The sequence below is a fragment of the Sorex araneus genome, chromosome 3 (genome assembly GCF_027595985.1).
Source record: "Sorex araneus isolate mSorAra2 chromosome 3, mSorAra2.pri, whole genome shotgun sequence".
Taxonomy (NCBI): domain Eukaryota; kingdom Metazoa; phylum Chordata; class Mammalia; order Eulipotyphla; family Soricidae; genus Sorex; species Sorex araneus.
Window position 1 is genome coordinate 216,997,865 of NC_073304.1, and position 16,407 is coordinate 217,014,271.

General features: G+C 42.9%; 1 protein-coding gene across 5 annotated transcripts in view; it reads left to right on the top strand.

Annotated features, from left to right (window-relative positions):
- The window catches only part of CDK12 (cyclin dependent kinase 12), a 99,865-nt gene that overhangs the window by 76,107 nt on the left and 7,351 nt on the right, over positions 1-16,407 (top strand). For 2 of the 5 annotated variants that reach the window (XM_055132973.1, XM_055132974.1), the window contains exon 14: positions 1,642-5,420. In XM_055132973.1, coding sequence (XP_054988948.1) covers positions 1,642-2,357 — 716 coding nt within the window. In that variant the 3' untranslated portion in view covers positions 2,358-5,420. Of the gene's footprint in view, positions 1-1,641; positions 5,421-13,776; positions 13,884-14,954; positions 15,075-16,407 lie in introns of those variants that run through there. The other 3 variants (XM_055132976.1, XM_055132977.1, XM_055132975.1) reach the window with 3 other exon arrangements.

A 16,407-nucleotide genomic window follows, 5' to 3' on the forward strand; every position in this document is an offset into this window, starting at 1 on the left:
CCCTGGGGGGGTGTGTGTGTGTGTGGGTGGGTGAATGTGGGGGTTGTGTGGTAGGGGTGTATGTTTTACTGGAGATTGAACCAGAGGCCTCACACACCTGAAACATGTTCTCAACCACTGAGCCTCACTGTTGGCTCATTCAGTTTTAAAACTGAAAGTTGGCAACATGGAAACCTCTCCAGTCCTGGCAAACTGGGGCTATTGGTCAGCCTACTTGTATTTCACTTACAGCACCTGATTTCATCCTTTTTCTGTGTAACTTTATGATTTTGCAGTGTTTTCTGCATGTTTTCATCTGCACACTAAGGGAATGTATACACTCAAACCTGTGCAAAATATAATTGTGGTAAATAAGCTACCAAAATATCTAATTATAACAAGCTCTTTTTCTTTTTTTTGTTTTTTGGTGGGCCAGAGTAATGACTTTATATCACTTGCTCAGATAATAAAGAATTGATTTATGGGCATTTAAAATACATTCTTCTGTAGGGTACCAAAAAAAAAGTAAGTCATTTGAAAAATAACCCAAAACATTAATTCTTTTTTTTTCCAGCACGGTGACTCCCAATTTGCTAAAGGCACTGTTTGACTCTACTTGGTTGTATATGTTCTCAATTTCTTGCCATTTACAGCTCTACTCTACTCTCCAGGGCAAGGGTTCTTACCTGACAATGATTGCCATGGTTAGGCAAATTTAGCTATTAGTGGTATAGAATGGGGAAAAGTTTGGGAAGTGGTTAAAGATAAACACATGGTCTTGGAAAGACAGAGTGTAGTATTACTACTTCAGTACATTTTAAAATCAGTTCTCATCACTGTCTCCAAGGAAAACATTTATATCAACATCCCATTCTGCATGACATTGTGGAAAAATACAGGACGATTGGAAAACAAAATAGAAAATTACAAAAGATTGCTATTTAATCTTTAAATTACTGTAACATAGGAAGCTGAATAACGGTACAGTTGCTAATATACCTCACTTTAGGATGTTATTTTGGGAACAGGGGGCTGAAGTTTGGAGAAGCAAGTGTATGTGCATAATGATAATGAAAGGAATTTAATTTTTCTCCTGTATGTTCTTTAAGTTCTGTTTCAGGTGTTAATTTTATATCATCAAACATTCTGTATAAAGTGTTAACTGAGTCCATGGAAGGTCTCCTGTTGTACAAGATTATGTCCTAAAAATGTGACCACAGCATATATTTTGTTCCCTCTTCCTTCTTTCTACTTTATTTTCATTAATGTTTTGCTCCAACAGCGAAAAGGGTCTGGAGGCTACTGTCAGCAGTCTACATATTAGAACAGTTCCTTAAGGAAAAAAATGGAGGAAATCTCAGTCTAAAATCAGGATAAGCTTTTAAAGCATAATCTACACCATGTTAGATCCAGAATGAAAAGTGTTTCACTGTTTTACTTATAATCACTTGATTTTATTTATAAACTGCAATTTCATGATCCCAAGATTTTATTCTTTATATATATATGTATATATTTGGTTACTTGCATTGATATTTGTTTATGTTGGGTAGTATGTATGCGTTTGTGTGTTGTTGTTTTGTGTGTGTGTATGTGTGTGTGTGTGTTTATAATCACATGTGATTTTTAATATGGTATTTAAAAGAAGTAACCCTTCCACAGCATGTCCTCCTCACATTCTTCCACCAGAGAAGAGGCCCCCTGAGCCCCCTGGACCTCCACCGCCGCCACCTCCACCCCCTCTGGTTGAAGGCGATCTTTCCAGCGCCCCGCAGGAGTTGAACCCAGCCGTGACAGCCGCCTTGCTGCAACTTTTATCCCAGCCTGAAGCAGAGCCTCCTGGCCACCTGCCACATGAGCACCAGGCCTTGAGACCAATGGAATACTCTACCCGATCCCATCCCAACAGGACTTACGGAAACACTGATGGGCCTGAAACAGGGTTCAGTGCCACTGACACTGATGAACGCAACACTGGTCCAGCTTTGACAGAATCTTTGGCCCAGACCCTGGTGGTGAAGAACAGGACCTTCTCAGGCTCTGTGAGCCAACTTGGGGAGTCCAGCAGTTACCAGGGAACAGGGTCAGTGCAGTTCCCCGGGGACCAGGACCTCCGTTTTACCAGAGTCCCCTTACCTTTACACTCGGTGGTCAGGCAACCATTCCTGAAGGCTGAGGGAAGCAGCAATTCTGTGGTACATGTAGAGAACAAATTACAAAACTATGGGGAGCTGGGACCAGGCACCACTGGGGCCAGCAGCTCAGGAGCAGGCCTTAACTGGGGGGCCCCAGCTCAGTCTTCTGCTTTTGGTAAACTCTATCGGGGGCCTTCAAGAGTCCCACCAAGAGGGGGAAGAGGGAGAGGAGTTCCTTACTAACCCACAAACTTAGTGTCCTCAAAGATTCGTTTCCTGTCCATTCTTCTGTCCAATCCTCTGAACCTTTTAATGAAATCATTTACCTGAGCAAGGTAATATTTACATTTGGCTACTCCAGAGCTGTCCATTGTATTCCTTGCTCACTTGCTACTAGCAGGCAACTTACAAAATAATGATATTGGCATCAATTCCCTCTGGATGGGCAATAGCCAAATATTTGCTTCAACTCTACATAGTAAATATAAGTAGAGAAAATGGAGAGGGTCATTAAATTGCAAAGTAAATGTTTTATTAGTTTATTGCCTGCACTTCTTGAGCAAAAGAGATTGAGAACAGTTTGAATTTTGAGATGACTCAGGAGAGGTTTTCTAAAGTTTTGGGGATTATTTTTTTCATTGTTTCTTTGAAATTTAGGGGTTTTTTTGTTTACTTTTTTTCTGTAAAGAGAATAGTGTTCACAGGATTTGAGTTGCTCTTAGACTTTTACTATAAGAGAAAAAGAGTGACCTGGCTGATTTAAATAAATGTTTACTTCCTCTCCACCATCTCACACTTTTTCTTTCAAGTGAGCTTTTTTTTCCCCCCCATTTGAGCATCTTTAACATACCTTTTTTCCAAATAAATTACTCATCTTCAAAGTTTGCTCTGAAAAAGGTTCTAGAAAGAAGCATTCTTGGGCAAGTAGGTAGACTATCCCACCTCTTCCCTTTTAAAAAAAAAAACTCATCTTTAATAGTTTTTCTCCACCTGTTTCCCTATTTCTCTTTCTTTGAGACATTTATTTGGAAAAAAAAGAAAGTTGTTGAGATGCCCAAGTACCTGGGATGATTTTTTTTTAAATAAAAGAAAGGAAATTTAAACATCCTATATTGTTCTGTAACTCAATTCTAAAGTGCTTTTTTTGTTTTGTTTTTTTAAACCATGTTCTGATGGTGAAGTTGATCTATGAATGCAGACAACCTAGGACATTGCAGCTGAGCTGGGGTTAGAGATGATAGAGGTGATGTCTCCTTATCTAGAGGGCTAGTAAGAGCAGTTAGCATATTGTTTACACATATATTTTTATGTCAAAAAGAACAACAGCCTTTGAAACAGAGCATTGTAATATTGTCAAAGAGAAAAAAAAAACACCCTGAAAATACATGGGAGTGTAATATAGGGTGAATATTTTTCTGAAGCTGTATCAATACGTGAGACCTTTTTTAAAAAATACTTTTAAAAGAGCAGACTATGAGTAAGAACAGTATTGACATATGCACATCTCAGCATTTATATCCTGCCAATTCTTTTAGGGATTTTCCTCCAGAGAGATTTGATTGTGGTTTTGGGGAAAGGGGGTTCAAGTATGACTTCATGGGAAGAACTTTGCCTTATTATAAACAGGAAATGGAAAAGGGAAAGTTTCTCTGGATGGGATTACCTCTGGGGTGTTCTTCTGGCTTCCATTTCTTTGTGAGTACCAGCACATAGAGTGTTTTGAAAACAAATACATTCATATAAATTATCTGCACAGACTTAGACCTTGGTGAAATGTTGATATAGCACCCCCCCCCCCTTTTATAAGGAGAAGGCTAACGTTTCAGGATCTTGGAGAATAGTTTTCTGAATTCAAGTAATATTTCATGTTTAAATGCCAAGTTCTTATATTAAAAAAATAAAAACTACTTGTAAGAGAAAGGTGCACTAACAATAATAATAAAAGAAATGAAAAGAAGAACCTCTTCAGATATTTACATGAAGACCGTTTCCCATGTTATTGGGATAGGTAGATATCCAGTGTGTGTACTTCATCATTTCATTTTTGGTCAGGCCATACCCTCAAGGCCAAACACTGATTAGAAAGAAAACCTAGTGATTTTGGCACTGATGGCTTTTTTATACCAGTGTGTCCATTTGAAATTTGCTAGACTCACATATTACTGGTAAATTTCATTAAAATTTATTGGAACTTTTTGTCTGTTGACTTAGTCCTCAGACATGCCTTTGTATTTTAGAATACTTGAGTTTGAGGCATTGGGCCCCATTGTCCCATTTTTTTTTTTGTTATTAAAGAACTTTGATCCTGAAATACTTTCAGAGTATTCAACTTTTTTTAAAAAATGGTTTCCCGTTAAATACGAGTAAAATTCTCTACATATATTATATTTTGGTTATGAGCAAGCAACAATATTTTTTTTCTATTCCCTCCCAATATGCTTTATTTTCCATCCCCATCCCTAACAGGGAGGTGGGGGTTATAAGTTTGCATGTGTGTGTGTGATCTCATCTCACTCCCCACCCTCATTCTGGGAGTCTAACCTTTAAAGTGGAAAAAAAAGTTTGGTAACTTTGACTTTCTAAAAGGAGAGTTGAAAAAGGAACTTAATTAAAATACTCTGGAATCTGTGGAGGAAGAAAAGGTATTAACCATTCAGCTGTGTTACCTATAAATGTGATGGAAGTAAAGGTTTGGCAGAATTTCAACTTTACTGTTAGAAGTTACAAGCCAAATTCAAAAGTGGTTTAGGTTTTGTTTGGTTTTAATTATTGTACTATAGGAAATATTAAGTCCATTAAATTTATTAGTTTGAACAGATGAAAAAAATTTGATTCTGTTCATGAGGCAAAACTAGTATGGCTATTATTGTTACTCCCCCCACCCCCTAACAAATTTACTTGCCCCAGTTTGCTTAGTGTCCTTTAACTGTTCATAGGAATGACAAGGATTTAAGAGTGGCATCAGATTATATGTTTGAAAGCAGATCAGTTAGCACAAATTTGTAAGTAGGATTTCTGTTAGACATCATCCAGCCACTGTGTGTGTATGTGTGTGTAATAGTTACGGTTCTAAATGGTTACCAGCAGGTTTTGAGAGAGAGAGCTGAATCAGATAAGTGTCAGTTGCCACCTCATTCTTCTTGGTTTAGTTTCCTGACACTGTATATTCCTTCTCTCTCATTTTTATCCCCTCCATTGGGTGTATCTTGTCTATGTACAGATATTTTGTAATATATTAAATTTTTTCTTTCAGTTTATAAAAATGGAAAGTGGAGATTGGAAAATTAAATATTTCCTGTTACTATACCACTTTTGCTCCATTGCATTTACTTCTAAATCTGTATCATCTGATCAGATCAAATGTATAAAGGGCATTTTTTCTCCACTTTATCTAAGGGGTTCTTGATCTTAGTATTGCCATATGTAGACTTAAAGACTAACAAGGGGGGGAAATGTCAGGGTTTGAATAGGTGCTTTAAAACAGGATCTAGGAAATGAAAGAAAAAAATAGTTGAAAATATTATAAGGGTTTTTTCTAATAGAGAACAGTTACACAAATAATGGTGGTGCAAGACCATCAAGAGTTGAGCTTCATGTACCCCAACTTCTGAAAAGATAGGTAAGTGGGTTTAAGCTCAACTAGAGTCAAAGGAAGTTGATAACGAGGTTGTTTAGATAAAGGATGGTCTTCAAGTCCTAGCTCCTGAGTACGGCCTGCAACGGGCATTGGTGTTCCTAATTTTGCTTAACAATTTTCTGATGCATTGTGAGACTAGGAATTGAGTCCAGGTTGTTTTTAAGGGTAACGTTCCTTCTCTAAAATCTTGACTATCTTATCCCAAGGAGAGAATTACTTTTACTTCTTTCATAGTATAGGACAGTTAAATTTTGCCACTTGTTAAGGGATCAGTAAGCAGAGAGCATATAAATTCATCAGGAGTCAGAAATAGATCAGATTCAGGAATCAGGAAGTGGTGAATGTGGCAAGCAATTGTAGAATAGAGGAGAAGGATAGGGTACATCAGAACAAGGGGGATTAAGAAATTGAATTAGACTGATGATGAGGGTTTGTCAGCCATTTTTTTTAGTCCTCAAATTTCAAGCTGCCAGAGGACTATCAAATCGTTACCCAGGAGAATGGAGAACTCAAGATTGTCCCAGTCCCTGGTTATCCTCCAGAGAAAAGGAATTTGTTTTCCAGCTTTGTAGGTTCATGACTAAGAGTGTAATCTTTATTCTACTAGATAGTATCATTTCCACTTCATAGTGTCTTTTTCTTTTTTCAAACCTGAGCTGAAGGCTAAGGACCAGACCTGGGCTTTTTCTCAGTCACACTCCAGAATATTTTCTAACTAGAAACCATAGCATTAGAGATGTAAATTTTTTAGGTACTTTCTGCCTGGCCCCTCCATGTCTGCATCCATTATTGATAAGGTTAACACCTCTAGGAAGTTAATGTTCTTAGAGTTGAACTAGGGTTTACATTGTTATTAAAATTGCCGGTGGGTCCCCCCCACACCTCCTGCAACTTGGCTAATTTTTAGGTATTCAGTTACTTATGTGTCTACAATTTAAATCATCCTGGAGAGCTAATGGGTAGAAGTTAGGGGTTGGTTTGTTTAAAAAGTGAAAACATTTTGTTTGGAGATAGAAGATAGTTTTTCATGTAGGTAAGTGTTCAACCATTCCAGGGGAGAGAAGTAACTACTAGTATTCATGATTGGCAAGGTGAGAATACCTGGACAATTTGGCTAATATTACACTGTTTACTTTTGACATTTTTCATCAAACAAAATAGCTGAGTTCCTATAGCCTTAGGAACACCATGAAGTAAAAGTTCACTCCAAGCCAAGATTGACAGACAGGTTTGTAGGGAAGTATGGTACCTGCAGGAATTTTGGGGGGTGGGTGGCACCCCAAGTGGTCCTCAGGGCTTACTCTTGGCTCTGCACTCAAGGATCACTCCTGACAGGCTAGGGGGAACATATGGGGTTCCAGGGATTAAGCCCAGATCAGCTGCTTACAAGACAAGCACTTATCCACTGTAGAATTATTGGTGGTGCTCTCCACCTCCCGTCCACCTACTTATTTCCTCTCCTATTCACTCTAACTCATAGTTGGGGCCTACCAGGATGTTGATTATTTAAACCTGCAGGATAAAGTTACTGCACTTCACATATTTGAAAGGTGATACAAGGCCATTCAGAAGATCCTCAATATTCCAGATCCTCACCTTATTTCAGGGGGTGAAGGAAAAAGTAAAGTGACCATGCTTTATTGCTGTTAAGAGCTAAGAAGGAAGCGTTTTGTGCTTGGTGGAAACGAGATTCTTTTACTGCTCTAGAAGCAGGTAGCCTCAACCTTCACCTTCATCCTCTTCTCTCATATCCTGAGACTTGTTTTTGCAGATGACATTTTTAAGCTTAGTTGCAGATGGTGTCTGTGGGAAGTAAAGCTTAGTGAGAAAGAGGGCCCTGCTATCCATCAGAAAGCAGATGAGAGCTGCTTTGCTACCCTGATGAGTAATTAATGGGTGTCAGAAGCATTTTGGCCACTGAATTGTTCGCCTATCTGTCTAAGAATAAGTCCAAGACTGAAAATTAGTCTTCAATACTTTCAAAATGGGTTATTGTTAGCAAAGCTCTCCTTCAGTATGCAACCCTTAGCAGTAGTATATTTCTCTGGAGTAAGTGGTAGGGCTAGAAAATTAACTCACTTAAATAAAAGTGTTCTCCCAACCCCTAAAAATACATGGATTTTTGGATGTTTTGCTCTGACATGGTAGTTAAGATATAATTGATGGTTCTTGAATGAAGTTTTATCTAAGTCTAGCTAGCTGGGGCACAACTGAAGAGATCTTTAAAAGGCAACAATGTATCATTCAGAGCTTAGAGAAGGAAATGTATCTGTCAGAGCTTGGACAGTGTTTTGCTGCTGTTCCTGTTTTTTACCTTAAGCATGTCTGATGGAGTATTTGAAGTAGGGAGTCCCTCCACTGGGGGGGGGGCACCCCACCCCAGCCTCTTGTCTGCAGAAGTACTGCAGTACCCAATGAAGATACCCTAGATGAGGAAGAGTGATGGCCTTCACCTTGAAAGCTTTTGGCCCTAGATATGAGGCTGAATTCAAGGACAGCAAAAGCTCAGGATCCTGATCCCTTTTCATAAATGCAGGAACCTCCTAGTCTGGCCTTGCACCAGTGCTTGTGACTTGTTAGGGGACCAAAGGTCTCATAAAACAATGCTATATAAGGAGATGGAAATAAACAAAATAGAGTAGTCTGGTAGTTGGACTGCAGAGAGACACTTCGAGTATAACTGTGTAAGAGAACATAGTAGGGTAACTTTCCTTAAAGGTTCATGGCTCATTTCAGGGAGACCCCCTCCATAGATGTAAATTTCCCTTTGTAATGGGACACAGGGCCTAGAATTCTTAGATATTTTCACTAAGGAAGCTAGATTATATTTTGCTCAGCCCTACATAGTTTAAGAGAATAATTCAGATACATGGAAGGAATGATGCGTTGAAAAGTAATTTGCATTTTTTGAGTTTGAAAACTCAAAAGTGGTTCTGTGTGTTTACGTCACCCTGGAAATTGGTACTATTCCTTTCCTCTTTGTTTTAGATCCAAGCCAAGGTAAGGCATAGAAGAGCAAACAAACCAGAATAGATAGACTCAACGGAATGTAGGGCTACAATGGGACATTAATTCGTGTCCTTAACTGGTAGTGTGGGTATGAGGTATGAGAGGGTGTCCAATGGGTTGAAAGAAGGGACAAGAAAGGGAAGTAGCTTTGATCTACTTACCATATGTTGGGTACTGTGGTAAGCACTTTTATTATTTTGGTTGAGGGGAAGGGGTTGGAGCTCACATCTGGTGGCACTATGGCTATTCCTGGCGCTGTACTCAGAAGAGAGCCCTAGCAGTGTCGGGAGACCCGTATGTGATACTGGAGTTAAGACTGAAGTTGGTGGCAATCAAGGCAAGTGCCTTCTCCCACCACCACCACCCTGTACTCTGGCCCTATTATATTTATTCTTAAGTCCTTGAAGCTAAGAAATGAAAAGACTAAGAGGTAAATTCCTCATTCTGAGCAATATGTCAGAGATAAAGGGAAGGTGGAAACTAACCTTTTCCTGTCTAACCTCCCAGTGCTAAACTAGAAAAGTGAGGTTTATCTAAGAAAGTATTTGCTATATTGAGACTCTTGAACAACTTCACTATTTGGAGACACCTCTAAAATGAGAAGTAGCCTAGAGGCAAAGCAAGGGTAGTAGGAAACAAGATTACTCTTGGCTCTGGGATTTTCACTCTAGAAGATTTGACCGTGACCTGAGAATATAAAATTAATTTTAGAAGTTGGAAATGGGGCTAGCGAGATAGTAAAGCAGTTAAGGCACTTGCCTTGCACACAACTGACTCAGGTTTGATCTTCAGCACCTCATATAGTCCACATAGCACCACCGAGAGTGACCCCTGAGGACTGCCAGGTATGGCCAAAAAAAAAAAAAAGAAATTTGGAACAAAATGAGGCTTCTCATCTTATCAAAGCAAATTGTATTCATATATTATGAGATGAGGTAAATTCCTTTGATGAAGAGGCTTGTTTGGATTTTGTCTTATAACACATTTTATTATTTTGGAAAGATGCAGTACCAAGTTCACTTGTAGTAGAGGCATGTGGCAGCCTGAAAATTGACAAGAGACTAAATTCCTCATAGATTCTTGATATGATTTCCCAAGAGTTCTCCCGGGAGAGCAGCTCTGCTAGAGAGCAGTAAGATGAGCAGAATCAGGTTCAGAGGACAAAGCAGTTTCTGGAAAGGGCTAGTGGGGTATCCCACTTAGGAAATTTCAGAGTCTAGTAAGAGAAGTCATGCCTTGCTGAGAAGTGTGGAACACGCTAATGGACATCATAAAATAATATCCAACGTAGAGGAAGCCAAAGCAAAGAAGTGCTCAGAAAAATCGGGTCTAACCAGAGAGGATTCTTTGAAGTTAATGAGGAAAGGAGTACAGAAGTAAGGAGGGTGGTTGAAGAACCTGTGGAAGAAGGTTCTTATGTGTTCTGTGCCAGAGGGTGGTGAATGTGCTAGCAGGGACCGGAAGCTTAGTAAATGAAGTGGAGGAAGTCTTGTTGGCCTGAGTGAGAAAATTGAATTTGATGTGGCAAACACTAACAGGGAACAGCGTGCTGAAGGTGGCAGGGAGGATTTCTGTAGCTGTACTAGTTTAAAAAAAAGAAAAGGAGAGCTTATTAGAATCCAAATGTGAGGTCCCAACGGTCTGCACTCAAGACCAGGGGAATGTGAAGGCCCCAAATCCAGACTTCAGCAAAGCTTGAGAGTTTGGAATTCGTGAAGAGCCAGTGAGCCTGAGCAAAGACCTCCAGGCAGATGTGCTGTTGGTGATGAGAGCTTGGAAAGCAGTCAGCCCTCTGTTTCTCAGAACTAGGTAGTGTTTATTTGCCACTGGACAGAATGTATCTATGTACCTTTTGTGGAGTCTGGTGGGGGCTCAGCTCCTCCGAAGTACTGTGCACTTAGTCGCCTGCCCTCTGCCTTGCCCGGGTGAGCATCTCTTGCTGGGATAGACTGTTGACTTCCGGAATGCAACCACATTCCAGATCTGGGAAAGAAAACACAGGATTGTTTCTTATTTCTGTTGTTTTCCAGTTTCTTCCCCTTTAAGGCTTTAGAAATGGGCTCTGACTCGCCTGTGGCAGCCTCTGCCTGAGGATGCACAGTTCCCTGCTTTGGTTCTTGGAAGGCCTTTTTCTGTCCCTCCCTGGGGGTCATTTGTATCTCTGGTTCCTACTCCCAGAGCCATAAAGTGGGAGCCCCCATTTATTAATTGGGTTGGGACTGGGGAGGGGGTCGACAGGGGACTCTTTAGTGTGGCAGGCGGGGGTCTTCCCGAATGAGCCCATTAGCCAGCCCCAATGGCAGCTGAAACGGGGCCGCAGCCAAGTCCTCTCCGATTCAAAAACCCTCCATCGCCTGCAGCAGATCAGAACAAGGCCTGCGGGAGCCCTTAGCTCCTGATTGCAGCTGTGACGAAGGACAAAACAATTTATAGGAAGCCAAGTAGCTCCTGTCTCACTGTCTCTTCCTTTCTGACTGGGGAGGGGTCGGGTGAAATGTGTGTCTCTCACCTTAGCTTCTGACAATGCACGTGGTGTCCCAAATTGGAGAGAAGAGGAGTGTGCCCTGGACATTTCATGTCGACGCTCTGGGTGTTGATCTGTGTCCTGGCTTTCTTTCATGCCCAGTTGTCTTGAATAAGAAGCCCCCTTTTATAGGGGGCTCCCCTGGGGTAAGGCAAGTGTGTGCTCAGACTCTAGAGTGTCTGTCGGGGGAGGGGGCGCATGCTTACCATACTCTTCCCAGCCCTTCACCTGCCCGGTCACTGAGCTGCTCTCTCTGAGGTTCAGAATTAGAGTTAGTTCACCTTCTTAACATCTTTTCTTCTTAATAGGGGTTTAGCACTTAAAGGCCACCTTCTGGGGCTCCCTTGTTCCTTCAGGGACCCCCCGCATGGAAGGAGCGGGCGTCTGCAGGGCAACTCTTTCTGCAGTGACCCAGAGAAGAGGTGACCAGGACAGGCATGTCTGCTCTCTGAGAGAGGACCCTTGTGACTTCTCCCTGACAGACTCCTAGGCCCAAACAAAACCCTGGAGACCCCCAAATTCAACTTCTGGGTTTCTAGAGCAGGAATTGGAGGAGGCCCTGGCAAGTGGCTTCCTCTTCCTTCCATGAGTGAGTGAGTGAGTGATAGCCAGTCAAGACTGGATTCCAAGACACCAGAATCTTAGATGATTGTAGTCTTTTAAGATTCCCAACTCCTGAGCCCTGGGCTTCCTCAGCAAAGGAAGGTAGGACTGTGCGCTTTTGAGGGGGGAAAGAGACATTGAGAGCGAGACAAAAAACTAAAATATTTTAGTAAGAAAACAGCACTGAGACGCATATAATATAAATATACATATGTGTATATATATAAATATATATATATATAATACCTATAGATCACCCAGTGGTGCTAAGGGACTGTTTCAGCTCAGTGCTTTCGGGGTCCCTCCCAGCAATGCTCAGAGGGCCATGTTGGGGTGAGGGGGAGAATCGAATCTGGGCCTCTTTGCATGCCAAATGTGCTCAGCCCATTGAGCCATCACTCACCAACTTGAGCTTTACATATATTTTAGCTCAGAAACTAGTCTTTTATGACATGCAGATTGTACAAGTATAATCTTTGGGCACAGAACTCTGGTTCATCAGGAAACAAGTGACTGGCCCTTCTAGTTCCTGAAAGTTCCAAGAGTACTTTGCCATCATCCCAGGAGTTTGGACAACAGACTCAGGTCCCTCAGAGACAGTGTGAGGAACTTGCTCTAACCCTCAGCTCTGCCATGTTCCCATACAGTGATTTGGAAAGGGGGAAAAAAAAAACAGGAAGAGAAAAAGGAAACACGTTTCACCCCAGGAGAGTGAATGAAATGGGGAATTATATAACTCTAAAATGAGATGACTTTTGTGAGATCACAGGGACATTAGGAACCAGGGACTCCTCTATTCTTCCAGGTGTTTTGGAAGAATAGAGGAGTTTTGAGTTTTGAGTTTTTGTTTTTGACCTTTAAAGGGGCAGAGGTAGGTGATTCAGTGTTCCTTAGAGACTTAAACCTTAAATGTCCTCAGTGCATTGGTGGTCCCTGCAGATTCTGTAATTTGTCTCCCTCCAGCTCTCCTCATCTTTAACTGTCTCCTATGGCCCAGTCTACTACTGGGGTAATTTTCTGAGCCTGTGTGTCTGGAACCACTGATGAATAGAGAAGGGAATGCCGACAGGCCCCTAAGCTGGAAACAGAATATTGGAGAAAAGCACCTGGGCTGTTTAGAGAGAGAATTATGGGTACAGGGCCAAGGTGTGGGGCAGGAGGTGGGGCAAAATGACCATTGTCTATTGATGACCAAGAACTCGATCTCAGTCTGTATTCTTTGCCCTTTTGTGACGCCTGAATTGATAGCAGAGGCAGGTTGTGATCCCATGTAATGTCACCCCCACCTAATACGGTAATCCAAACTACACCAAGTCTACTATCACAGAAGTCTGTCTCAGTCTCTGTCTCATAGAATTCCTCCCTCCCTCCCCCTCCCCGCCCCCCTCAGTTTTGTTCATTCTGTTGTGCTGAGCTGGGCATCAAACCCATGTCTCAAGCATGTAAGCTGTGCATTTCCCTCCGTCACAGCCCTCTGGACTATTCATTGAAGAAACTATTCTGTATGAGAGAACCTCGCATATAAGCTCATGATCTGACCTAGACCTAGGTGGCCTCTTCTGAGCCACCACCTGGGTTCACTGTACATTAGATTGCTCTAGAGTTGTGGGTTTCACCACTGCTCCCATCTGCTAAATGCATGCCATGTCTTGAGTAAAGGGGCATGTTTTCCTTTGGAAGAAGGAACTTACAGCAGTTGCCACTCTCTGGGGGCATATTTATATATCTTTATGTATCTGTATATAACTGATTTGAGGGAGTTGGAAGAATCATCAATGTCATCTTCACTGTTCCCTGTCCAGTCCATGTTCCCCGGGCCAAAGTCTACAGACACTGCTGAGTGTGGATCCCCTGGCCACTTCTCTAATGCAACGTGTTTTCCTTTGCAGGGTGCAACAGCAGTAGGAGGGGTGGCCCCTAAGGGATTGGTGGTATCCAGCAGTCACCTGGCAACTGGGACCCTGGCAAATGAGGTCTCCGTATACTCAAAAGCCAGGTAGGGATGAACTTTTGTAAGGGACATACACACACACACGCACACACACAAACGCACACGCACAATCTCAGGGAAGTTTCTTATTCCTGAACATCTCCAGAAAATTTTATACACACACACACACACACACACACACACACACACACAATAGCTCAGGGAAGTTTCTTATTTCTCAACACATGATCTCAAGGAAGTTTCTTATTACACACACGCATACACATACACACACAAACACACACACACACACACGCGCGCGCGCGCACGCACGCACATGGTCTCAGGGAAGTTTCTTATTTTCCAAAAATCTCCAGAGAATTTCTCATTGCTTTTATGTAATAACTAATTTTTTTGGGGGGGTGGGGAGGATGTGGTGTTTGGGCCACACTCAGCAGTGCTATTGGGTATCCCTGACTCTGCTCAGGAGTGACCCCTGCCCGTGGTACTCAGGACCATATGCGGTGCCAGGGGTCCAAACCAGGGTCAGCCACATGCAAGGCAAGCATCTTTATCCCTGAACTATCTCTCCGGCTCCTTTTTTGTTTTTCTTTTTTTTTTTTTTTAAAGTTTTATTTATTTATTTTTGCTTTATTTTTTTTTTTTTTGGGTCACACCTGGCGATGCACAGGGGTTACTCCTGGCTCTGCACTCAGGAATTACCCCTGGCCATGCTCAGGGGACCATATGGGATGCTGGGATTTGAACCCGGGTTGGCCGTGTGCAAGGCAAATGCCCTACCCGCTGTGCTATCTCTCCAGCCCCCCCTTTTTTGTTTTTCATTGGAAACTCTAGTGGTATCTGGATTCATAGTTTGAGTGGGGAGCCCCCTGATCGCCATTGGTGGTCGTGTCCTTCCTGTTCCTTCCTGTCCTCCAGCTTTGCTAGTGGACGTTCCTCAGCTGTGGGCAGAACAGTTGCTGATTCCCAGTGTCTGCCCTGCTGACCTTACTCCTGGCACAAAGAGCCTACCCTGCCTTTGCTCCCTGGAAATGACTTCCCTGGCCTTCTGAGTCAGGCTGATGTAGAGCTATCTCTTCTTACTGCCTCTCAGCAGCTTTTCCACTTCCTTTCCAGGTTTGATGGGAGATCCCACCTATCCTAACACTGAGAGGCAGGCAAACCTGCTCCTCTCCTCAAGGCCCAGGACTGCAGGTCACCAGCTTCCGGTACCCATCCCACCCTTCTTGCTGCCAGGTAGGTAGGTGTACTCCTCCCCCTGCCCAGTCCTCTGTTGTTAAAGTAGCTCCAGCAAGGAGAACGCTTGGTAACATCTCTTTGTATTGGTGATTCCCTCCCTCCTTTCTTCTTTCTTTTCTCTTTCATTCCTTTTTCCCTTTGTTTCCTTTCCCTCTTTCTCTTCTTCTCATCTTTCTTTCCTTCACTCCTCCTCCCCGCCCCCCCCAATCTTGTTTGCGTGTATCACACACACTTGGTTGTGCTCACAGGGGATTGCACACTTTAGTGGCCGTACTTGTACAGGGGATTGAACACGTTGCCGGGGGGTTACACTTGTGTTTGTGTACTTGCACCCATTCTGGCTGTAGTGCTCACTGTGATTCTCCTATGGTACTTGCCAGGGATGGTTGTTGTCCTGGCCTTTGGAAGCGGGGCTCGCTCACCCCTGGCTGTGCAGTGGAGATCCCAAACAGTAGAGCTGTGTATGGGGAATATTGTCTGCCATGGAGACAGGGGGAGGGTGGGAAAGGGGGGGCGTATACCCGGGATATCAGTGGTGGGGAGTGTGCACTGGTGGAGGGATAGGTGATCACTGTGAGATTGTAACCCAAACAGGAAAGCTTGTAACTATCTCATGGTGATTCAATAAAATTAAAACAACAACAACAAAAAACAGTAGTGCTGCCATATCCAGCGCCTGTGGGCCACACCCGGGATTGAACTCAGAGCCTCACACTTGGAAAGCAGGCACTTTTTTGCCCCGAGCCACCCCTAGACCCAAATCTTTAGTGTTCCTGATCTCCTCCCCCTTTTCTGTGATTCAGAACCGTTTCTGCCCTGTCATGAGTGGGTGTGGGAAGAAGGAATCTGTAAACAGCTGAAAGTTGGGAGTGGAGGAACAGTCCTAACGACAGGCAGCCCTTCTCGGGTCTGGAATGCTGAAGGCCCACACATACAGTCCGCTAGGCACCCGGCTGAAGACAAGGATTTCAGACTCTTGAGGGTCTCCTCCTGTTCCTTCCTTGCAGGGAGTGCGGGATAGATTGCAGCACTCACCTGAGCCGGAGCAGGTACGGAAGGCAGGGCGCTTCCCTTGCATGCTTGATTCCTCTCCAGGTGGCCCCCCAAACCCGCCAAGACTGATCTCTTTTTATATATATATAAAAAGTATAGCCCTACTGGGCCCAGAGAGGTAGTCCAGGGCTTAAGGCTCTTGTTTTGCAAGGTCACATCAGACTGCAGGAGCTGAGCAGCTCCACATACTCAGGGCCTTACACTGACCCCCAGCCTGGTTGGCCCCCTGGTTCCTTGGGCACTACAGGGACAGAGGCTCCTTGCAAAAGTGCTGTCC